Raw genomic sequence first — 25,216 nt, 5'->3', positions numbered from 1 at the left:
CTGTCCACACTGCAGGTGTCAGGCAGTGAGGTTCTCTTCAGGACTGTGCACACTGCAGGTACCAGGCAGGCAGTGAGGTTCTCTTCAGGACTGTGCACACTGCAGGTACCAGGCAGGCAGTGAGGTTCTCTCCAGGACTGTGCACACTGCAGGTACCAGGCAGGCAGTGAGGTTCTCTTCAGGACTGTGCACACTGCAGGTGTCAGGCAGGCAGTGAGGTTCTCTTCAGGACTGTGCACACTGCAGGTGTCAGGCAGTGAGGATCTCTTCAGGACTGTGCACACTGCAGGTGACATGATCCGGAGCGCTGCACTGCCAGAGGGGTCTGTGCGGGGCGGGGCGTGACAAGCAGCGTATCACGTGGGCAATCTTGTGCGGTTACCGTGGCGACCATCTAAAGCATCACGAAACAGCGAATAGTAGTAAAGTGCAGGAGGGGGAGGTGACGGTACCGCAGGTGGGGTCAGGGGAGGAGGGCGCAGCAGGTGGCACTGGGATCCCCCTCTGGTCCAGCAGTGGTAGGGCGCTGTTCAGACGATGGCTTCATTGGTTGTGTAGTGATGTTATGTAGTGAGTTACTCCTCGGAGGGCGCTGACACCTGGACTGATAGAACTACAGCACGTACCGATCTATCGCCAGCACAGGTACAGGAGCCCGAAGTCATGCAGCCAGTACCGGTGGCAGCCAATGGAGGGCGCAGTTTAGCCCCCCTCGCCCAGCAGCCTGCTGTCAAAGCCGTGCACGTTTACCGGAACGGAGACCCCTTCTACCGCGGCCGCCGCATGATCATCCACGAGAAGAGGGTCGGCTCCTTTGACGTTTTCCTGAAGGATGTCACCGGCAAGGTCCAGGCACCCTTTGGGGCAGTACGGAACATTTACACCCCCAAACATGGGCACAGGGTCTCCTCTCTGGAGGATCTGCAGCCAGGAGAATGCTACGTGGCCGGAGGAAAGGAGACTTTCAAGAAGTTGGAGTAAGTATGAGATGGTAGTGGAGCAATCGCATGGAGGGTCTGGTGTAGGTGTGAACTGCGCCCTGTGTGGTGTGATGTCCTCTGCAGGGTGAGCTGGGCACACATGGCTGGGTGTGGGAATGCTGCCCATGTCCCTGGTACAGGGCACTTTAGAGTCAGCTCCATCACTTGTCATGATCTTGCAGTGTGTTCCAAGGTTACTATGGAGTGTTATTAGAGTGTCATGAAAAAAGGGTCATTCACTGACACATTGTTATAGTATTATGAAAATATCACAAATATTGTAACGTGTCCCAAAATACATGGGTGTATATCTATTAAGTCAGTGGGCTCCAAACTGCAGCCCTTTAGATGTTGCAAAACTACAACTCCCAGCATGCACGGACAGCCGCTGGCTGTCCGGGCATGCTGGGAGTTGTAGTTTTGCAACATCTGGAGGGTCGCAGTTTGGTGATCATTGCACTAAGACACTGCATCATGACACAAGTCCTGATAACCGCCAAACTCTATTGATTTGTATCTTATATAATTCACCTCCAAACTTTTCTATGGAAAAAAATAAAATAAATAAAATTGTGCTGAAAAAACTTCTTTAGTATTTGGGCTGTAAATGTACTCTGACCTAGACAGAGACCATGCCTTCCCCATAGATATTGCTTGATGGTATATCATCTGACGGTACCAGCAGCACGGAATCTTCAGTGCTCCAACCACCGCTCCTCTGGTCCCGGGACCTACTGCTATGGCCTATAGGCCATAGCAGTAGATCATGGCCCCTGACCGGAAGAGAGGTGGTCGGAGCACTGAAGTGGAGCAGTACACAGGGATACAGCCTCCAGTGCTGACAACCTAATGAGGGGGAAACTATACTGCCAACCTAATGTGGGGGAACTATACTGCCTACCTAATGTGGGGGAACTATGCTGCCAACCTAATGTGGGAGAACTATACTGCCAACCTAATGTGGGGAACTATGCTGACAACCTAATCTGGGGGGGTGGGGGGGGGTGGGGGGGGAGAGTGGGGGGGGGAAACTATGCTGACAACCTAATTGTGGTGGGAACTATGCTGACAACCTAATTGTGGGGGGAACTATGCTGACAACCTAATGTGGGGGAACTATGCTGACAACCTAATGTGGGGTGGAACTATGCTGACAACCTAATGTGGGGGAACTATGCTGACAACCTAATGTGGGGGAACTATAGCTGACAACCTAATGTTGGGGGAACTATGCTGACAACCTAATGTGGGGGAACTATGCTGACAACCTAATGTGGTGGGAAGTATGCTGACAACCTAGTGTGGGGGAACTATGCTGACAACCTAATGTGGGGGAACTATGCTGACAACCTAATGTGGGCGGGGAACTATGCTGACAACCTAATGTGGGGGAACTATCCTGACAACCTAATGTGGGGGAACTATGCTGACAACCTAATGTGGGGGAACTATGCTGCCTAACTAGTATGGGGGAACTATACTGTGCACTTGAAGGGGTACTCCATGGCCCCAGCGTTCTGAACATTTTGTTCCGAACTCTGGGTGCGGGCTGCAGGGGTTGTGACACCTAAAACCCACTTTTTCGTGTGACTTTTATCTCTGGCTTATAAAAATGTTATGATTTTGACATTTTGTTTTTACAAGCATCTTGTGCTGGTGAAAAAACACTTGACAATATGATAGAGCATGTAGTGTTTTAAAATAAACTATAAATCGAAGAAAAAAATTACCAAAAGTGAGAACAAAAGTCACAAAAATGCAATATTTGTCTTATTTTCCCATTCATTTACAGTCAGTACCTTGAAAAAACAGGAAGACTTAAAATTAGTAGTGTTAAATAGTAGTGTTTTTTGTTTTTCAAAAATGCTACTTGTGAAACTATTTTTTTAGTGTTACTATAGTAGAGATGAATTAAGGCTGGATTTGTGTATTACTATTATATCTCTGTAAATCTCTATGGAAACAGAAATCTGAGGCTATGTTCACACTGTGTAAAAATATGGAGGGACATTTAAAAAAGGATTTACTCCCTTTTTCTTGCTTATAATTGTCTCTTAAATGTCTCCTGTGCAACTACACTGTTTTTTGTGCGACTTTATGCCTGCAGAGCGAGAAGAGCAAGTTTTTTCAGTTTGGCAAACAAGTTTTGAAAATGGAATTGCAGTAGTCAGAGATTTATAACGTTCGACTGTCACAAAAAAGTCGCACACCATCACAAAATGCCATATATTTATTCCAGCTCAACCCTGGCTTACAGATTTTGCTTGCTCAGAAGAGGTGACATCTCGATGACATCACAATGTATTTTTTACTTTCATTTTTAAATTCCCCGCTGGGAGCCCTGAATGGCCGGTATTGAGGAGCCATTCAGGAGTCCCAGCGGGGTTTTTAAAATGAACGTTGTGAAGGGACAATTTTACAACAAGTGATAAAGAGGGAGTCGGATCACATACCGGTCCGATGCTGTGCTCTTTATTCAAGAAGTGGTTACAATAGCTATATACTGATAGATAGAACGGCAGGGCATGAGGTGTTACAGAGCCCTGTCCGAAGCGACGGTGCCGTTTCACGCCCTCTGGGCGTTTCTTCAGGCCCGCAATTGACGGTCAATTCCGAGCCTGAAGAAACGCCCAGAGGGCGTGAAACGGTGCCGCCGCTTCGGACGGGGCTCTGTAACATCTCATGCCCTGCCGTTCCATCTATCCATATATAGCTATTGTAACCACTTCTTGAATAAAGAGCACAGCATCGGACCGGTGTGTGTGTGATCCGCCTCCTTCTTTATCCCTTATTGTAAAATTTGTTTCGTCGAACCTTGCCAGCGTGAGCCCCACCAAAAACCCTAGCTGATGTGAATGAGCGCAGTACCTGTTGATGGCAGCACACGCTGAATTAACTATCCAGAAGCAGTGCCAGGTGTTTTGTTGAATTAAGATTGTGAGGGGGACATGTATATTAAAAGTGTTGTGGGGGGGGGGGGGGGCAGAGAGCGCTATATATCTAGCCCCCAGCGCATTTAAAATATGCCTCCCACCAGCGCATTTATAAAATATGACCCCGCCAGCGCATTTATATGTATACATCTATACCCCCGCCAGCGCATAATGTGACACCGCCGGCGCATTTGTCTTAATTTTCCATTGCAGCGCTATATGTGAATGGTATATCTATCAGAACGCATCCAGCAGCCGCCGTCCAGTTGATCCTGATAGATATACTATTCATTCATAGCGCCGGCGGCTGCATATGTATATAGATGTGCTGGTGGGGGGCAGACATATAGCATTATCTGCCCCCCCCCCCACAGCGCTTCTATATACATATGCAGCCACCGCGCTATGAATGAATAGTATATCTGTCAGCATCATCGGCCGGGCGGCTGCTGGATGCGCTGCTGACAGATATATTTGTCACAAACAGCGCATTTGTGCAGCGCTATATGTGATATCTGTCAGCAGCGCATCCAGCAGCCGTCCGGCCGATGATGCTGACAGATATACTATTCATTCATAGTGCGGTGGCTGCATATGTATATAGAAGCGCTGTGGGGAGCAGATAATGCTATATGTCAGCACATCTATATACATATGCAGCCGCCGGCGCTATGAATGAATAGTATATCTGCATAGGCGTGCGCAGCCTATTGCATTAGGGTGTGCACCGGTCCCCCACCTCCATCCCACACACACTCAGGATCAGTACAGGATAAGTAATGTAATGTATGTACACAGTAACCTCACCAGCAGAATAGTGAGTGCAGCTCTGGAGTATAATACAGGATATAACTCAGGATCAGTACAGGATAAGTAATGTAATGTATGTACACAGTGACCTCACCAGCAGAATAATGAGTACAGCTCTGGAGTATAATACAGGATATAACTCAGGATCAGTACAGGATACGTACGGGGGAGGGGATTATCAGATTATGCATGTGAGGGGAGGATAATAGTGATTATTATAATCCTCCCCTCACATATATGTAACATCTCCCCCTCACATGTATAATCTGATAATCCCCTCCTCACATTGATTATCCCCTCACATATATATATATATATATATATATATATATATATATAATATCATACTCAGATTATATGTGAAGGGATAATCAATGTGAGGAGGGGATTATCAGATTATATATGTGAGGGGGAGATGTTACATATATGTGAGGGGAGATTATAATAATCATTATTATCCTACCCTCACATGCATAATTTCCTCCCTTCTCACATTATATAATAAATCCCCCCTCAACATTATATAATAAATCCCCCCCACCCCCACACTATATAATAAATCTCCCCTCACGTTATATAATAAATCCCCCCCACACTATATAATAAATCCCCCCCTCACAATTATATAATAAATCCCCCCCACACTATATAATAAATCCCCCCTCACACTATATAATAAATTCCCCCTCACATTATATAATAAATCCCCCCACACTATATAATAAATCCCCCCTCACATTATATAACTCCCCCCCAACCCCCCCCCCCCCACCACACACACACACACACACACACGCACACACACACACACACACGCACACTATATAATAAATACCCCCCCCACACACACACACACACGCACGCACACTATATAATAAATACCCCCCCCCACACACACACTATACATACTCACATATTCGGCGGTGGGTTCCCCTGCTGCGGACTGGATCCTGGAAGCGGCCGTGTGGGGACACTGAGAGGAGCGGGAGACTCTCTCTGCTCCGCTACTCTCTATGATGCCGCGCGTGACGTCGCACGTCACGTCACGTGACCATCTCCCAGACAGCCATTGCGGTACTGGCTGCCTGCGGATGAGTGACGACGGCGGCGAACATAAAAAGGTAGCGTGCGGCGCAAACCCGCCCCCCCCCCGGGCCCTCTCCTTTCCCCTGGGCCCTCTCCCACTAACATTTTGGCCGGGCCCCTGACGCCTGGCCCGCCAGCCTTTATCAGCTTTATCAGGGCCCATGGGGCAAAAGGGGCGAGCTGCTTTTGGGCCCCCAGGAATTACAGGGCCCGGGGCAGCTGCCCCTTTTGCTCCACGGCCGCGGTGATTAGGGTGTGCCTGGGCACACCCGGCACACCCTGTGCGCACGCCTATGTATATCTGTCAGCATCATCTGGACGGCGGCTGCTGGATGCGTTCTGATAGATATACCATTCACATATAGTGCTGCAATGGAAAATTAAGACAAATTATATAGATATATTATATATAGATGTATACATATAAATGCACTGGCGGGGTCATATTTTTATTAATGCGCTGGCGGTGGTCATATTTTTATTAATGTGCTGGGGGGCTAGATATACAGCGTTCTATGCCCCCCCCACAACACTTTTAATATACATATGTTTCCCCTCACATTGTCCATTTTAAAAACCCCGCTGGAATCCCTGAATGGCTCCTAAGTACCGGCCATTCAAGGCTCCCAGCGGGGAGTTTAAAAATGAAAGTAAAAAATACATTGTGTATATCGCAGGGTTGCGGATCATGCCGCCCGCTCCCCTGCCTTCTGATCGGATTGGGTTGTCAGAGGTGAGACCCGGTGCGATCAATCCCTCAGCCTCTGTACTACAACCCCCATCATGGAACAGACTCTGTTCCATGATGGGGGTAGTAGTACAAACAATAATGTAACCTCCCCAGCCACCAGCAGACTCCCGCAGCCGGGGAACTACTACTCCCATCATGGCAACAAGTCTGTTCCATGATGGGAGTAGTAGTAGTCCTGACTGTGGGAGTCTGTAGGCAGAGGTGTTAAAACGTCTGTACATGACGGATGTTGTAACGGGTCTTAACGGATGAATATGCCCGTTATTTGGACAGACATTATTCAGCCGTTAGCATCCGTTAATTCACCTGTTATTAAACGTCCATTAACAATACATTATAACGGCCGTTTATTAACGGGTGAACTTTATAGTGTGAAAGCAGCCTAGCAGGCTTACATGAGCAAAATCTCAAAATGAAAAACAGAATGGAGGAAAAAAGCTGATTTGCTTACGTGAGACAAATTTAAAAAGGCTGTGTGACTTAACATTTAGCAAAAAAAGCAAAAAATAAAAAAAATAAACATTAAGCAAAACCATTAAGCAAAAAAAAAAAAAACTGTTACAAAAATACATACATAAGCAAGTTTTTATGAATGTCCCCCATGGTCTTTTTTAGTGCTTTTTTTTTTTTTTGTTGTTGCTGTTTTATGCCGTATTTGTAGATTTTTCAGTTATGGGCAAAAATGAGCGTAAAAAAATAAGCTCCAATTTTTAACGCATTTTAAACATAGCATTACTGTTATATTGTAAACCGTTACTACTCCATTGCTGCTGGTAGTGTCGCAGCAACAGAAGATGTAAAAGTGAGTATGAACTCTTTTCTCACTATCGTATGTTATATGCAGAAGCTGGCATTATATTTTAGCCCAAGGCTGCAACATAACAAAATAGGAAAAAAGTGAAAGGGTCTGATAACTTTCAAATGCATTGTATATAAATCTATCTCAGCCAGATCCCAAGGAGCCCTGGTATTTCCTGGACCCTAGTCACATTCACAGATGCCTTTGTTGAGTGTAGCACATTTATTCCATTATTCAGATTTTTGGAAGGCTTATGTGCAGTTGTTGAAAAAATGACAGTTTGGCCACGATTTATCAAAGCTTCCTGAGAGTCTTATTTGCCCATAGCAGCCAATCACAGCTCAACTTTTATTTCTCAAATTGTTCTGATAAAATTAAAGCGCAGTTCTGATTGGTAGCTATTAGCAACAAAGACAGTTTTTGTCTTAGTGGGCTTTGATAAATCTGGCCCATAATGGCCGGCATTTATCATTGTAGGTGTAAGTGAAGCATTTTTCTACACCTTTTTTTTGTGTGCTGATAATGTGTAGGAGCACCAGATTTATTAAATGGTCACAAAGCATTTGATAAAGTTTGTACAGGTCACATTTTCAGAAATTTCTCTCTTCCAAAAAGCTAAGCTAAGTCTGGGCTGGTGTAGTTTTAGAGACTTTTCAGTGGCTTTTTCCGCCTTTTTTGCGCCTTTTCACAAAAAGGCACAGTTCATAAATCCCTTCCATATCATGTGTATTGCCAAAATCTGTGTATTGCAACTCAAAATCAGCAGAAATGTGTAAACCAAAAGGTGCAAATAAACCCAGCTTGCACCTTTTTTGCGCCTTTTGTAGACACAAAAAAGTCTAAAGACAATGATAAATGTAGGCTAATGTGTCTTTATTTGACTAGACACATACATGTGGTGGAACTGTGTACAGTGCTCCCTCAAGTTACAATATTAGTTGGTTCCAGGTCGAGTATTGTATGTTGAGACCATAACTCTATGGAAAACTGGTAATTGGTTCTGAAGCTCTTAAAATGTCATCCAAAAATAGGAAAAAGTGAGGATTAAAGAAAAATAAGTAGATACAGTGGGGCAAAGAGGTATTTAGTCAGCCACCAATTGTGCAAGTTCTCCCACTTAAAGGGGCGCTGTCAAATACAAAAACTTTTGATATGTTGTAAAGCATGCAAAACCAATAGGTTTTGCAATTGCTTTCATTAGAATATTTTCAGTATTTCATATTGAAAAAGACAGTCAAACAACTGCCCCTCCTGCCTGCTTGGACACATACTAGTCCTGCTGTGTCCATATGTCATCACCCATGTCATGGACACACTTCCTTGACTGACAGCTGTGAGCGCAGGAAAAATCCTCCCACTGTCAGCTTGTGTCCCGCTACTGTCAGTGAGGACAAGCTGGGAGTTGTAGTTTTGTTAATGCTAGAGGAGATGTCAGCAGACAGCATACTGAAGGAGGAGGCGGAGACCTGCACAGTGAGGCCACGCCCCCTGATTTTTAAAGAATTTATTTGCAAATTATGGTGGAAAATAAGTATTTGCTCCCCTACAAACAAGCAACATTGCTGGCTCTCACAGACCTGTAACTTCTTCTTTAAGAGTCTCCTCTGTCCTCCACTCGTTACCTGTATTAATGGCACCTGCAGTATAAGAGACACCTGTCCACAATCTCAAACAGTCACACTCCAAACTCCACTTTGTTCAAGACCAAAGAGCTGTCGAAGGACAACAGAAACAAAATTGTAGACCTGCACCAGGCTAGGAAGACTGAATCTGCAATAGGCAAGCAGCTTGGTGTGAAGAAATCAACTGTGGGAGTAATTATTAGAAAATGGAAGAAATTCTAGACTACTGATAATCTCCCTCGATCTGGGGCTCCACACAAGATCTCACCCAAAAAGATCACAATTACGGTGAGGAAAAATCCCAGAACCACAGAGGGGGGGGGGGGGGGGACCTTGTGAATGACCTGCAGAGAGCTGGGACCAAAGTAACAAAGGCTACTATCAGTAGCACACTATGCCGCCAGGGGCTCAAATCATGCAGTGCCAGATGGTCCCCCTGCTCAAGCCAGTACATGTCCAGGCCCGTCTGAAGTTTTGATTGAGAGCATTTGGATGATCCAGAAGAGTATTGGGTGAATGTCATATAGTCAGATTAAACCAAAGTAGAACTTTTTTGTAAAAACTCAACTCTTGTTTGGAGGAGAAAGAATGCTGAGTTGCATCCAAAGAACACCATATCTACTGTGAAGTATGGGGGTGGAAACATCATTTTTTGGGGCTGTTTTTCTACTTAGGGACCAGGACGACTGATCTGTGTAAACAAAAGAATGAATGGGGCCATATATCATGAGATTTTGAGTGAAAACCTCCTTCCATCAGCAAGGGCATTGAAGATGAAACATGACTGGGTCTTTCAGCATGACAATGATCCCAAACACACTGCCCGGGCGGAATGGCTTCATAAGAAGTAATTCAAGGTCCTGGAGTGGCCTAGCCAGTCTCCAGATCTCAACCCCATAGAAAACCTTTGGAGGGAGTTGAAAGTCTGTGTTGCCCAGACATCACTGCTCTAGAGGAGATCTGCATGGAGGAATGGGCCAAAATACCCGCAACAGTGTGTGAAAACCTTGTGAAGACTTAGAGAAAATGCTTGACCTCTGTCATTGCCAACAATGAGTATATAACAAAGTATTGAGATGAACTTTTGTTACTGACCAAATACTTATTTTCTACCATAATTTGCAAAAAAAAATTCAAAATCAGACAATGTGATTTTATGGATTTTTTTTCTCATTATGTCTCTCATAGTTGAGGTATACCTATGATGAAAATTACAGGCCTCTCATCTTTTTAAGTGGGAGAACTTGCACAATTGGTGGCTGACTAAATTCTTTTTACCCCGCTGAAACTAATACAGATAAAGCAAAACCTTACATAAAAAAGTAAGAAAGAGCTGCTGGTGCTGTAATCACTGTCTATGTAGAGGACAGGAGCTTCTTCAGGGTCCTGTACAGTACAGGTGTAGGTGTAAGTGAAGTGAAGCATTGTAGGTGTAAGTGAAGCATTTTTCTACACCTTTTTTTGTTGCTGGTAATGTGTAGGAGCTCATTTATTAAATGGTAGCAGAGCATTTGATACATTTTGTGCAGGTCACATTTTCTGAAATTTTACTCTTCACATACACCAAAAAGCTAAGCTAAGTCTGGGCTGGTGTAGTTTAGAGACTTTTCAGGGGCTTTGCCCCTTTTTGTGAAATGGCGCAGTTGATAAAACCCGTCCTTATCATGTGTATTGCCAAAATAAGTGGATTGCAACTCAAATTAGCTTGGGCCTTTTTCGGGCCTTTTCTAGAAACAAAAAAACAGTCTAAAGACAATGATAAATGTCGGCCAATGTCCTAAAAATGGAGCCGCCCCTCATCTGGTGTCTAAAGGAGCAGCTAAATGTGGCATAGGTTAAGAGTAGTACAGAGCATGTAATACCTACCTGTACTGTAGGGAGGCACTACCAGACACCAGTCAATGCATACGCTTCAGTAATACAGGTGTTTTACCAGTGAATGCCCATTCTGATTGGTCAGTTCTTCCAGCCATTGACACGTTTCACAGATCTGGACTTTCCGTAGCATTGTATGTTGAGTCTGGTTTCAAGTTACACTGGTCCAGAAAAGACTATTGTATGTTGAAACTATTGTATGTTGATGCGATTTGTAAGTCGAGGGATCACTGTATTCATGAAGGAATTGTCATAGCACACATCTCCACACAAATGATAAGACTTTATATGGCTAGGGCTGCATGGCGACTTTGGCTGTGACAAGGGTCACATGGTGAAAGATCCCTGCGCTGTGCTGTGCCAGTATAGGGAAGACAAGGGCATTGCATTTGCATAATGTAAGGGTCACATTGTGACCAACAAGTGGTTGTGACCACAACCAGAAATCCATCTTGGATGAATTTTTGGGAAGTGTCAGGTTCCTGTCCTGGCCCCTTGCAGAGCACAACTCAACCCTGTTCCCTTACATTAGCAGTAATGCAGATGTGCAGCACAGCAGTCTTTGCCCATGCCTTACTCCCCGACTGTCAGTGATATTTGTCATGTTACTCCTTATAAGTATATGGGGCAGAGAGACAAAGATCGCTGAGAACCAGTAAGCAAAGCGCGCTACCTGTAATCCTCGCTTATCCCAGCGTATTCTCCAGATCAATGGGAGTCTCAGAATTGAGACCCTGACTGGTCAAACTTATGACATGTAAAACTGGTGACATGGTTTAAATGACAGGTACACATTAAAATATTTCCTGTTGGCTTGTGTTTACAGTTCTTACCTAGTTTTATGTGTCTCCATGGTAACAGGCAATTAAAACCCTTTATAGTTTGATCCTGCAGCCTTACCCGCTTTACATCTGTGCCTTACAACCTACTACCAACCAAATATATATTATCAAGAAGCAGGGGACAGAAGGCAGTATGACTGCCGAATATTACTATGGACATTTCTACTTGGAAGCTGAATCAAATCACTTTTAAGACAATTTAAAGGGGTACTCCGCTGCTCAGCGTATGGAACAAACTGTTCTGAACGTTGGCGCCAGCGCCGGGAGCTCGTGATGTTATAGCCCCGCCCCCTCAGGACGTCACGCCCCACCCCCTCAATGCAAGTCTATGGGAGGGGGCGTGGCGGGTGTCACGCCCCCTCCCATAGACTTGCATTGAGGGGGCGGGACTTGACGCCATGAGGGGGCGGGGCCATGATGTCACGAGCTCCCGGCACCGACTCAAGCGTTCGGAACAGTTTGTTCCAAACGCTGAGCAGCGGAGTACCCCTTTAAGGAATGACTGTGAAGGTGTGAACATGGCCTTTAGGACAGGTGCAAAGTGTTTACTTTTTTTTCCATGTGGAAAGTAAAAAAACATGAATGTGTTTGTATCTGTTGCATATGCATAATTTTTTTTGTTAATATGTTAAAATATGTAAAAATGTAAAACTAGCAAAAAATACAAAAACGTATATACCACACAATACATCAGTAATAAACTTCTATGAGGGAAATAAGTATACCACAGCCTTTTTTATGTGGTACACAAATGAAGTGCATGGAGAACTTTTCTGTCCTACCAAAAATTGTGCGCAAATGTACAGGGGACAAGAGCAGGTTTAAGCTGACATACATAATGGAAGTCTATGGGTATACCATAGCATATGTTTAGGTATCTCACGTGTACTGCTGTGGTATAGATGTGAGTGAGTATATTGCATTATTAGATTGGCAGGTTATCAATACCCCAAGAAGGGCAGCATTCTAATTGGCAACTTAAGAAACAGCAACAGCAGACAAAACAGAAATGGCTTCTTTTATATAGAATAAATCCGTGTTCACAATAATATGATACAACTTCTCACTGTAACAAAGTCATTTGCCACCTTTGTTACAGTGATTGTGGGTGAAGTGTTTTAAAGATCTGAGCTGTCCATTGGTGTTGTGCAAAGTCAAGTTATTGAGCAAATAACAAAGTCTCTTAACCCCTTAAGGACCTGGGATTTTTCCGTTTTTGCATTTTCGTTTTTTCCTCAGTTTAAAAAATCATAACTCTTTCAATTTTGCACCTAAAAATCCATATGATGGCTTATTTTTTGCGCCACCAAGTCTACTTTGTAATGAAATCAGTCATTTTACCCAGAAATCTACGGCAAAACGGAAAAAAATTCATTGTGAGACAAATTTTTTTTAAAAAACGCCATTTTGTAACTTTTTAGGGCTTCCATTTCTACACAGTACATTTTTCGGTAAAAATGACGACTTCTTTTTACTCTGTAGGTCCATACGGTTAAAATGATACCCTACTTATATAGGTTTGATTTCGTCGTACTTCTGGAAAAAATCATAACTACATGCAGGAAAATGTATACGTTTAAAATTGTAATCTTCTGACCCCTATAACTTATTTATTTTTATGCGTATGGGGCGGTATGAGGACTCATTTCATAGGACTTATTGGATTTTTATTCATTTTTTCATGATATAAAAAGTGACCAAAAATGCACTATTTTGGACTTTGGATTTTTTTTTGCGCATACGCAATTGACCGTGCGGTTTAGTTAACGATATATTTTTATAATTCAGACATTTCTGCACGTGGCAATACCATATATGTTTATTTTTATTTACACTTTTTTTTTTTTATGGGAAAAGGGGGGTGATTGAAACTTTTATTTTCAAATTTTTTTTGCAATGTCATAGCTTCCATAGGGGGCTATAACACTGCACACACTGATCTTTGATTCTCATAGGAAACCATTGATCAATGATTCTGTCGCTTGACTGCTCATGCCTGGATCTCAGGCACTGAGCAGTCATTCGGCGTTCCTTACCCTCCTGCTGTGTCTCATGCTGTTTGGGATGCCGCAATTTCGCTGCGGCGATCCCTTTGAACGCCACGTCTAAATGGTTAATAGTGCGCGGCACCGCGATCCCGGCTGTTGTTAGAGGCCAGGCCGTGGCCCCGCGTTATAGAACAGGAGTGGACTCATGAAGTACTGGTACGTCATGGGTCCTGTAGGGGTTAAAGGGGTACTAAGGTGGAAAACATTATTTTTTTTTTAAATCAACAGGTGCCAAAAAGTTAAACAGATTTGTAAATTACTTCTATTAAAAAAATCTTAATCCTTCCAGTACTTATTAGCTGCTGTATGCCACAGAGGAAATTCTTTTCTTTTTTGGATTACTTTTCTTTCTGTCCACAGAGCTCTTCTGACACCTCTGTCCATTTTAGGAACTGTCCAGAGCAGCATATGTTTGCTATGGGGATTTTCTCCTGCTCTGGACAGTTCCTAACATGGACAGAGGTGTCAGCAGAGAGCACTGTGAACAGACAGAAAAGAAATCCAAACAGAAAAGAATTCCTTCTGTAGTATACAGCAGCTAATAAGTACTGGAAGGATTAAGATTTTTTTTATAGAAGTCATTTAAAAATCTGTTTAACTTTCTGGCACCAATTGATTTAATTAAAAAAAAAATAAAAAGGTTTCCACCGGAGTACCCCTTTAATGAATTGTTTGCTTGTCTGGAGATGTTTATAAGCTTTTAATGACTTTTACACTGTCTGTAAAGACATTTTGGTTTGATCTTATTGTTGTGTTTATTCCAGAAAGCCAGTGGGAGGTATAGCAATCTTTATATGTAAAACTCAACGTGTGTGTGTGTATGTATGTATGTATGTGTGTGTGTTCCCGCATCACGTCCAAACAGCTAAAGATATTAACATGAAACTTGGCACACATGTTACTTATATGTCAGCAACAAACATAGGATAGGTGATTTAACCCTTACCCTCCCCCATTTGCCAGGAGCGGGGTTTATGTTTAAAGTCCTATACAAGTCAATGGGAAATGTATGTTCCCACATAGCTTCCGTACGGCTGGAGATATTTCAATACCTGGTACACATATTACAGGTCAGGATAGAAGGTCGGGATAGGAGGACGGGATAGGAGGACAGGATAGGAGGTCGGGATAGGAGGACGGGATAGGAGGTCGGGATAGGAGGACGGGATAGGAGGACTGGATAGGAGGTCGGGATAGGAGGTCGGGATAGGAGGTCGAGATAGGACGGGATAGGAGGTAAAGATAGGATATAATGACGGGATAGGAGGTCAGGATATGGGGTTGGGATATGACAACAATATATGAGGACGGGATATGAAGTCAAAGGCTTCCTTCTTTGTTTATTTTCCTCCCCAACAAGGATTAGGAAGGAAAAACCGAGCAAGGAGGTCGGGATAGGAGGTCGAAATAGGAGGACGGGATAGGAGCTTGAGATAGGAGGTCGGGATAGGAGGACGGGATAAGATGTCAGGATAGGAGGTCGGGATAGGAGGACGGGACAGGAGGGCGAGATAGGAGGTCGAGATAAGAGGTGGGGATAGGAGGACGGGATAAGATGTCGGGATAGGAGGTCGGGATAGGAGGACGGGATATGAGGACGAGATAGGAGGGCGAGATAGGAGGTCGGGATAGGAGGTCGAGATAGGAGGTTGGGATGGTCGGGATAGGAGGATGGGATATGAGGACGGGATAGGAGGATGGGATAGGAGGTCGGGATAGGAGGTCGGGATAGGAGGTTGATATAGGAGGACGGGATAGGAGGTCGATATAGGAGGACGGGATAGGAGGACGGGATAGGAGGTCGGGATAGGAGGTTGAGATAGGAGGACGCGATAGGAGGATGGGACGGGAGGTCAAGATAAGAGGTCGGGATAGGAGGACGGAATAGGAGGTCGGGATAGGAGGATGGGATAGGAAGACAGGATAGGAGGACGGGATAGGAGATCGAGATAGGAGGACGGGATAGGAGGTCGAGATAGGAGATCGGGATAGGAGGTCGGGATATGAGGACAGGATATGGGGTTGGGATATGACAACAACATATATGGACGGGATATGAAGTCAAAAGCTTCCTCTGTTGATTTTCCTCCACAACAAGGATTAGGAAGGAAAAACCGGGCAACGATGGGTACTCAGCTAGTATATTATACATTAGACTTTTGTGAAGGGCTTAGAGTAAAAATTGTGATAAATAATAACTCATCATAAATCCTAGTAAATAATAATAAATCCTGAATATGAAGGTCTATATGGTGTTTCCTTCTTTAGTATGGGTGTATTAGGGTGTATGCACACACGGCAGATTTGTTGAAGGAATTTCTGTGACTGTCCTATTTATCTGAATGTGACTTGTGGAAATCCATGGGCACACCACAGAAACAACTCTAGCTGGTTTTTAGTTCAAAAATATGATGGCACGGGTGTGGTCCCTAAGTTTGGCTTCATTGTTTAAGCAAAGTCTTCTGAAGTATAATGTTTTACCTTGCCTGATGCTTTTTTTTAAATCAACTGATGCCAGAAAGTTAAACAGATTTGTAAATGACTTCTATTAAAAAATCTTAATCCTTCCAGTACCTATTAGCAGCTGTATACTATAGAGGAAATTCATGTATTTTGGAATTTCTTTTCTGTCAAGACCACAGTGCTTTCTGCTGACTCCTCTGTCAATTTTAGGAACTGTCCAGAGCAGGATAGGTTTGCTATGGGGATTTTCTCCTGCTTTGGACAGTTCATGGCATGGACAGAAATGTCAGCAGAGAGCACTGTGGTCGTGACAGAAAATAAATCCAAAAAGAAAAGAATTTCCTCTTTAGTATACAACAGCTGATAAGTACTGAAAGGATTAAGATTTTTCTCCTACTCAGGACAGTTCCTAAAATGGACAGAGATGTCAGCAGAGAGCACTGTGGTCAGGCAGAAAAGAAATTCAAAAAGTTAAAAACTTCCTCTGGAACATACAGCAGCTGTGAAGTACTGGAAGGATTAAGATTTTTAAATAGAAGTAATTTACAAGTCTGTTTAACTTTCTGACACCAGTTGGTTTAAAAAAAAATGTTTTCCTGTGTATAATGGATATCTCTAGTTTAATGCAGGCGTTTCATAGTTTGTATGTTCAAGCTTTCTGTATATGATGTTTACATATATATATATATATATATATATATATATATATATATAGTATCTAGTATATGTTGTAATAAGGATGGCTAATATGTCAAAAAAAAACTATAAAACCATCTTGTTATTTTTCAGCTACTTACATATTGGCGAGAACAAGAAAAAGCCAGTAGATCCCCTGAGCCAGGTAATGACATATTAGGTTTGAGTACTTTTTAACATTTAGGTAAACAAATCTGAGCAAGTTATATATTTCATCATTTGGTTTATACAATGTGTTGTCAGGCATAAATACCCAAAACAGGGCATCTGTATAAAGACTCTGGGGGAGATTGCTATGAGCAACTCAGCAACTTTACCTTTGCACAGGTTTTGATAACTCTCCCCTTGTATCCCGAGATAAGGTTCATTTAGAGAGGGTAGCATGCACAGAACCAAGATGGCCGCTGCAACTGTCTCAAGAATATTTCCACCAAAAATGTAACAAATCACCTGTTTATATAATTTATTGAGCTGTTCTCTGCTCAGTCTTAAAGGGGTACTCCCACCCTAGACATCTTATCCCCTATACAAAGGATCGGGGATAAGATGTCTGATCGCGTGGGTCCCGCCACTGGGGACCCCCGCATTATTGCATGCGGCACCCACCTGGTTTTTCACCGTCACCGCTGGAGGGTCTGAGTCGCGACTCCGGGAACGGAAGTCCGTGACGTCAGGACTCCGCCCCCATGTGACGTCACGCCCGTCCCCTCAATGCAAGTCTATGGGAGGGGGCGTCACGCCCCCTCCCATAGACTTGCATTGAGGGGACGGGCGTGATCAGACATCTTATCCCCTATCCTTTGGATAGAGGATAAGATGTCTAGGGTGGGAGTACCCCTTTAAATTCTAGGAAATGGATAACACAAGCTGACACCCTACGTAGATTTACCAACGTCTACGACCCAGGACCAAGCATATTGAAACTTTGTCCTTATGAGGTGTACTTGTGTTCCTCGGTTGTGCCCTCTTAAACCCCTTTGTACACCCAGTTGCCAAATTCATAATTTATGGTCAAATTATTACCTATGTGTTTCTACATGCTATGGTATAAATAATGACAGGTGTCCATTTTATATTAGGAAATGTTTGTTCTTTATGTGTATTGTTGTTATGCCATGACTACATTTTCAGGTACTCTTATTGTATTTCCATTTGTATTGTTATGTCTGTTGTGGTACCCTGGTGGGGTTTACAATATACCCATTTCTGTGTTGAATAAGATTATCATAAAAAACTATTTTTGGAACTAAATTCAGGAAATGGATGACCTAATATCACTTATGGGTGTAATCTCGCAGCTTCCAGAGTCCCGAATGGCAAATCTGACTAGTTTTCTTATTAAATTTCAGTCTATAATGGAAAATTTTGTTGGAAGGATTTGCCCCTTTTTGGTGTTTAGTTGCCATCTTGCTTCTTTTGCTCTATTGCAACATACTGTAAATAGACCTGTCCTGGTTTATATGCTCAAAAATAGAAGATCAAATATTCCACTGTAACCTCATGAAAAGGATTTTTTCTATATACAGCAAGGGCACTGAGAAGTTTCTGCCTCATTGACAGATCGGTTTGTGTCCGTGTAACACGAGAACCTATGTGGTTCCACTTGGCGTAACAGTTTCATATTTGAGAAGACCCTTTACTCTAAATTCTTCTGATGACTTTGCTTATATGTGAAACCTCACTTGACAACCAAGGAGCAGACACATTAGCCAAAGTAACACAATCCTTGTATTGTTTATGCCTTTAGGGTATAGTTACAGCAGTTGCTGGATACTGGTACTATTGTTTTGTTTACTATGTGCAGACATTGTCATAGCAAGTCTTCCATGTGTTCTACCTGATAAATGCTCTTCTATATGAAAATGTGAATGAGTTTGTATTACTTCAGGGAATATTCTAGTCATTAAAAGTAAATTCTAGGGAATCGGCACTTTTGGATTTATCATCATTTTATAGTTCAAAGTGCTTTATTAGAAAGTCATTGCCCTTTAGTTATGGAAAGCGTGGGGTCTTTGGTGGGGCGCCCTTCCCTAGAACCTTGTTTACTAGCGTCTGGGCTCTTCTATCTCTCTTTCAGGGTTTTTTCGGACATTAGACAGATAGAAAGGTTTGGGCCACATGGTTATTTTATCATAATACTACAACTGTTAGATTGTTATTGATTGTTACATTGGTCTTATAGTCTTTTATGTTTGGATGCGTAGTCCAGTACCTGGTTGCATGATTATGTATGTTTACTCTGTAGGGGGGTCGGCCAGTACTATTGGCTGTATACGAGGAACAGGCTTTTTGTGGAGATTTTTTTTTGACCCCTCTGTTTGTGGGGAGAGTTTTTTGGGGGTGAAGTCCTGATTGAAGGCTGTCCATTTTATTAACTCAGAATGCCCTCATGCGTTGTTTAAAAAATAGGTTTTCTAAAGCAGGCAACCTCTTTTGTAATCAGGAAAATTCCAATAATCACTGATCAGGATCATTTAGGCTGCTATTGACCTATGAATTGGGATACTTGTTGGTCCTCCTTTTTTTAGAGTTGACAGCTGCTACAAACATCAGCTTTTTTTATGACATTTTACTTTCATGCTGTACTGAATGTGTTACTGTCACTTAAAAACTTTTGAGACATCACACAGACATGCCAAAAGGTTTGATTAGTTCAGGTCAAGCTTAATGCTTGATCCGACTTGTTGCAGGAGACATGCTCCGTTGTCTATGAAGTCTGGCTCGAGCAGCAAGCCTGGTAGTAAAGCGTTTAGCTTCAGGTTTCTACCGGCTCTGTCTAGCAATGGGTGGGGGTCTCAACACCAAGACCCCAACCAATCAAAAATTGTGACATGTCTGTGTGATAGTAATGCTTTAAACAGTCGAATGATTTAAAAAAAAAAAAAAAAAAAAAACCTTTGAGTTTCTTCTTCTGCTGACTACAAAATTGTGACTGGGAACCAGGTTTTGCTTGCTGTTGTTACCCAAGCTGATTATTGGGTAATTGGGGTAGAAGAAAACTATTGTGACCACTGTTGGGTATTGTGACTACTAGCGTGATTGCCTACGGTTGTGGCTACAGATGGTGGGAATGCGGCTTTGATTACTAGATAAGAATGAGGAGGGGGCGGTGGTGGAGGTAGTGGTGGTGGTTGGGGGGGTGCTGTGGTTACCAGGGAAGAAGCTGATGGAATTGTGACTACCGTTGAAAGGTGACTCTGTAACTCCTTGGAAATTTGGTGGGGCTGCCATGCCTACTGTAAAGGTTCTTTGATGACTAGGAACTTGCTTTTTTTTCCCTTTCCTTTTGGTATGTGTTTGTTATCTGAATGAGCTAATATGGATTGTACAGATGTATATGGATTTATTCAGTCCTGTACTTTTTCTTAATTGTTTTTTTACATTTCTATTTTGTGAGGTGAATTTATCATGTGTTTTACCCTTTTTGGTGTTATAAAGTAGCATATTTTTGCACACAATTTTAACTCACATTTTGCGCAATCTCACAACAACCCGGACCACACTTAGAAACTTGTCTACATATAAGCTATTTTGCTATTTATGAAAAATGTGTGTCCCTCTTTTAATAAATACGGAGGTTGTACGTGTGACATATGCCCAGGCATATGGGAGTAAAATAAACTTGATTTACCCAGATAATAAATCCCCCCTTTGTGTTTTGGACAGTGCTGTTTTCTTGGTTAGGTAGGAGTGTGTTTTGTTAACTGTAGTCATTTGGGCTGGGAGCAGAGCGCATTTAGTCACAGCGCCTAGCCTGAAATCATGCTCTGCAGCTGTGATTGACTGGAAAAGTGGCTTCTACGTCACTTGTTGCTGGGACATAGAAGCCTCTGTGCCTGTCAATCATGCTGGCAGAGCTTGATTACAGGCTAGGCACCGTGACTGTTTGCGCCCTGCTCCCGGCCCCATTGACTACTTAGGATTCATTAGTGTACCATTCACGCCAGATGAAAGGGGTATTCCAGGATTTTTTTTTTTTTATTTGACTATGCTACAGGGGCTGTACAGTTAGTGTAGTTCATAATATAGTGTCTTTACCTGTGTGTGAAGGTTTTCTCACAATTCTGTAATTTTCACTCCAATATTTATTTTTACCAGCATACAAAATGACTGTTGTCTCAGATTTTTCCCAGGTTGCAATGCGGCCGAGACCTGACTCACTAGTCAGCTGATTAGAGGGAGCCTGTCTGCTTCAATGGGTGGAGGGATCGATTGGTGGGAGAGGGATCAATCTGCAACTAATGCAACAGCTGTAGGCACCCTGATTGAAAACCACACTGATTTGAATGGATGCAGCTCATTAATGTTTCAATGGGTGGGGTGGCTGATGTGTGGGAGGGAGGAAGATGGCATTGTGGGATTTGTAGTCAAAAAAAGAAAAGTCAAACAGGAAATACTAGTTCACTAGCCACAGTATTATGGCAATCTCACAACATAGCCATTTAGCCCCAAGACAAGCACAGATCCTTCCTAAGCATGTCCATTACTGTCTGCCAAAGCATGTATATGGACTTTGGCAATGTTGTCTCCATAGACACCAGTGATAACTTGACTGTAAGGAGTAAACCTGGCATATTTGGTGAACAAACAAAATTGTTTTTGGGTACAGTAATGTGAAACTGTATCCCTAGAGGTAGCTGTGTACATAACCCAATATGAATGTTGTTTAGTGCAAATAAGCCTATTGGGAACTGAGAAACAGCAACAATCACTATACAAAACCTCTGTACAGTCCCCAGGCATAAAGAACATCTACTTGTGATACCAATTTATCTTATTCACCGGCAGTCAATTCCAGACCTGAATAGATAATTTTTAGGTTGAATAAAACATTTTTTTCAAAGCAATGTAAACTATAGGGGTATTCTGGGGATAAGAAATGTTTACAATGGATTTGAGGGGCTTTAGACATAAAAAAAAGAAACCATACCCACCTGCCCCTATTTCCGGCAGCTATATTTCTGAGGACTTTCAGTCCCTATTGATTTCAACTTCTTCCTGCTTTCTCTGATGTGACATCCCTTCAAGAAATGGCAAAGGCAAGGCCAATGCTGCATCCAGGTACTGAGCGGGTATTTTCTACAGGTAGGACATGTCAGAGAAAGCAGGAAGAAGCAGAAAGCAATAGGGACCTGCCACTGTCAGAATGGAGGCTGCAGGGTATCAAGGCAGGTTAGTATGTTTTTTTTTAATGTTTAAAGGGGTACTACCGTGCTGACAACTTATCCCCTATCTAAAGGATAGGGGATAAGTTGCCTGATCACGCGGGGTCCCGCCGCTGGGGGACCCCCGCGATCTCGCACGCAGCACCCCGCTCTCATCAGGCCCTGGAGCGAACATCGCTCCGGGTCCGATGACTGCCAATCACGGCGTGATGTCACTGCTCCGCCCCCCATGTGACGTCAGGCTCCGCCCCCCAATGTAGGGGGCGAGACAGCTGTTTCATTTTTTTTCAATTTTACCCCACAAATATTTTTTTTTCTGTTTCATCATACATTTGATGGTAAATTTAAAGAATTAATTACAAAGGACAATTAGTCCTGCAAAAAACAAGCCCTCACATGGCTCTGTGGATGTAAAAATAAAAAAGGTATGGCTTTTGGAAGACAAGTAGGCAAATATAAAAACACAAAAATGGAAATTGGCCCAGTCATTAAAGACATGTAGATTTTTTTTTTATACCCCCTGATAGCTAATAACTTAAGGGGCGCTGAGTCTAGTGGTGTTCTTATTTTATTAACCCATCCTCTCCTCCTCCATTCCTGAAATATAAAGGTTTTTGTACCTTTTTGTTCAGTCTAAACCAACCAACGGGTATAACTATCTGAGCTGCAGAGATTGCAGGCGCTGGCCACCATGGACCGATAGTGTGTTATTGTAATGCAGGCATACTGGGCATCCTTGCACTCACTGGTGCCAAGCCAAATTCTCTGCTCCTGCTGCTTCTACTACTGTTGCAGTTCCAACTCTGCCCTCTAGGAGCCGTGCGCAAGAACTGGCTGTAACTCAATGGGTCAGTGCTCGCTTCTCTAAAGTTTCCATAGCTGAAAATTAGAAAATCCAGTGGCACTCACCTTTTCTGACAATCTTTATTCTTTTTTCAGCTCATTGTGCAGGAATTTAGCTGCATGCCGCTTCTGGCCAGGACACCAGTGTGTTCAATAAGTGGATACAGCTGTTTTGTGTTAATTAGCACTTCAACTGACCATCCCTTTCCTCCTACATCCACTGACTTAATACATTCCTTCTGGTGTCGTCAGCTTGCAAGTGGAAAGAAATTCATAATACACAAGTTAAAAACAATATTTACATAACAATGCAAAAAGTGTACATCCGCAGTACAACAAGAACACCCCCATGTCAATTCTAATGTTGAACATTTATTTTCAGCGTCCTCCAAGCCACCAGCTCTCGTAACTTCCTTTCATTAACCTGGCTGTCTTGGGGTTTTAATCTTCGAATACCCATGAATGATAACACTTATGCATTACCTCTATGTACAGTGGTAACGTGTTCAACAAACCTGGGTGACCCTTTTTTTTTTTTAATAGACCATATGTGTTCCTATATAGAATTTAACGCACAGTACAATTATGTCATATACGATTCATTGCCCCTTCGCACAGCGCATGTTATATATGCCCTCACACAGCGCATGTTATATATGTCTCCCGCACAGCGCATGTTATATATGTCCCCCACACAGCGCATGTTATATATGCCCCCCTCACAGCGCATGTTATATATGTCTCCCGCACAGCGCATGTTATATATGTCTTCCGCACAGCGCATGTTATATATGTCCCCCACACAGCGCATGTTATATATGTCTCCCGCACAGCGCATGTTATATATGTCCCCCACACAGCGCATGTTATACTGTGTATGTCCCCCGCACAGCGCATGTTATATATGCCCCCCGCACAGTGCATGTTATACTGTATATGTCCCCCGCACAGCGCATGTTATATGTGCCCCCCGCACAGCGCTATCATAAGCTCCCGGTAGCAATATTGTTGCATTTTATTAGCAGAGCATCTCCCCGTGAAGCCGCTGACCGATGCTCTGCTAATGCTCCGCTTGTCAGTGATAGCGCTTCAGAGGCATATGTGTTTAGAAGCGAAGTGGGGACCAGATATATAGCGTTATCTGGTCCCCTCTTTGCTTCTATACACAGTCCTCCTGAGTACAAACACCACAGCTGTCCCATCGCCTCCCCCATCCCCGGTGTTATAATTACCTGTTCCTGAGGTCCGCGCTTCTTCTGGCTCTAGTGCATTGTGCGCACTGACGGTGACGTCACTCGTCATTGCGCATCGCAGCGCACAGCCACAGCGCCGGAGCCAGAAGGATCGCGGACCCCGGGGATAGGTAATTATAACACCGGGGATGGGTGAGGCGATGGGACAGCTGTGTTGTTTGTACTCAGGAGGATAGTGTATAGAAGCGAAGTGGGGACCAGATAACGCTATATATCTGGTCCCCACTTTGCTTCTATACACATATGCCTCTGAAGCACTATCACTGACAAGCAGAGCATTGGTCAGCGGCTTCACGGAGAGATGCTCTGCTAATAAAATGCAATGATAGCACTACCGGGAGCTTATGATAGCGCTGTGCGGGGGACATATATAACATGCGCTGTGCGGGGGACATATATAACATGCGCTGTGCGGGGGACATATATAACACATGCTGTGCGGGGGGGGGCATATATAACACGCGCTGTGCGGGGGGCATATATAACATGCGCTGCTGTGCGGGGGCATATATAACATGCGCTGCTGTGCGGGGGCTTATATAACATGCGCTGTGCGGGGAGCATATATGACATGCGCTGTGGGGGGGCATATATAACATGCGCTGTGCAGGGGGCATATATAACATGCGCTGTGCGGGGAGCATATATAACATGCGCTGTGCGGGGGGCATATATAACATGCGCTGTGCGGAGGACATATATAACATGCGCTGTGCGGGGGGCATATATAACATGCGCTGTGCGGGGGGCATATATAACATGCGCTGTACGGGGGGCATATATAACATGCGCTGTGCGGGGGCATATATAACATGCGCTGTGTGGGGGACATATGATTGCGCTGTGCAGGGGGCATATATATATATATATATATATATATATATATACATGCGCGCAGCAGGGGACAAGATATATAGAAGCTGTGGGGACAAATACAAAACCCCCAGCGATTCTACATATCTTTCCCCACCGCAGCCCTTTATTTGAGAACCCCGCAGGGATCCCTGAATGGCTCTTCAGTACCGGCCATTCAGGGATCCCGGCGGGGAA

General features: G+C 43.5%; 1 protein-coding gene across 5 annotated transcripts in view; it reads left to right on the top strand.

The window, feature by feature from the left end:
- The first annotated feature begins 341 nt into the window (after window positions 1-341).
- The window catches only part of DCDC2 (doublecortin domain containing 2), a 195,970-nt gene continuing 171,095 nt past the window's right edge, over window positions 342-25,216 (top strand). The window contains exons 1-2 of one of the 5 annotated variants that reach the window (XM_056521305.1): window positions 342-977; window positions 16,999-17,050. In XM_056521305.1, coding sequence (XP_056377280.1) covers window positions 664-977; window positions 16,999-17,050 — 366 coding nt within the window. In that variant the 5' untranslated portion in view covers window positions 342-663. The remainder of the gene's footprint in view (window positions 978-16,998; window positions 17,051-25,216) is intronic. The other 4 variants (XM_056521302.1, XM_056521303.1, XM_056521304.1 and 1 more) reach the window with 4 other exon arrangements.

The sequence above is a fragment of the Hyla sarda genome, chromosome 5 (genome assembly GCF_029499605.1).
Source record: "Hyla sarda isolate aHylSar1 chromosome 5, aHylSar1.hap1, whole genome shotgun sequence".
NCBI classification, from domain to species: domain Eukaryota; kingdom Metazoa; phylum Chordata; class Amphibia; order Anura; family Hylidae; genus Hyla; species Hyla sarda.
This window is presented reverse-complemented; position numbering and strand designations above follow the sequence as displayed.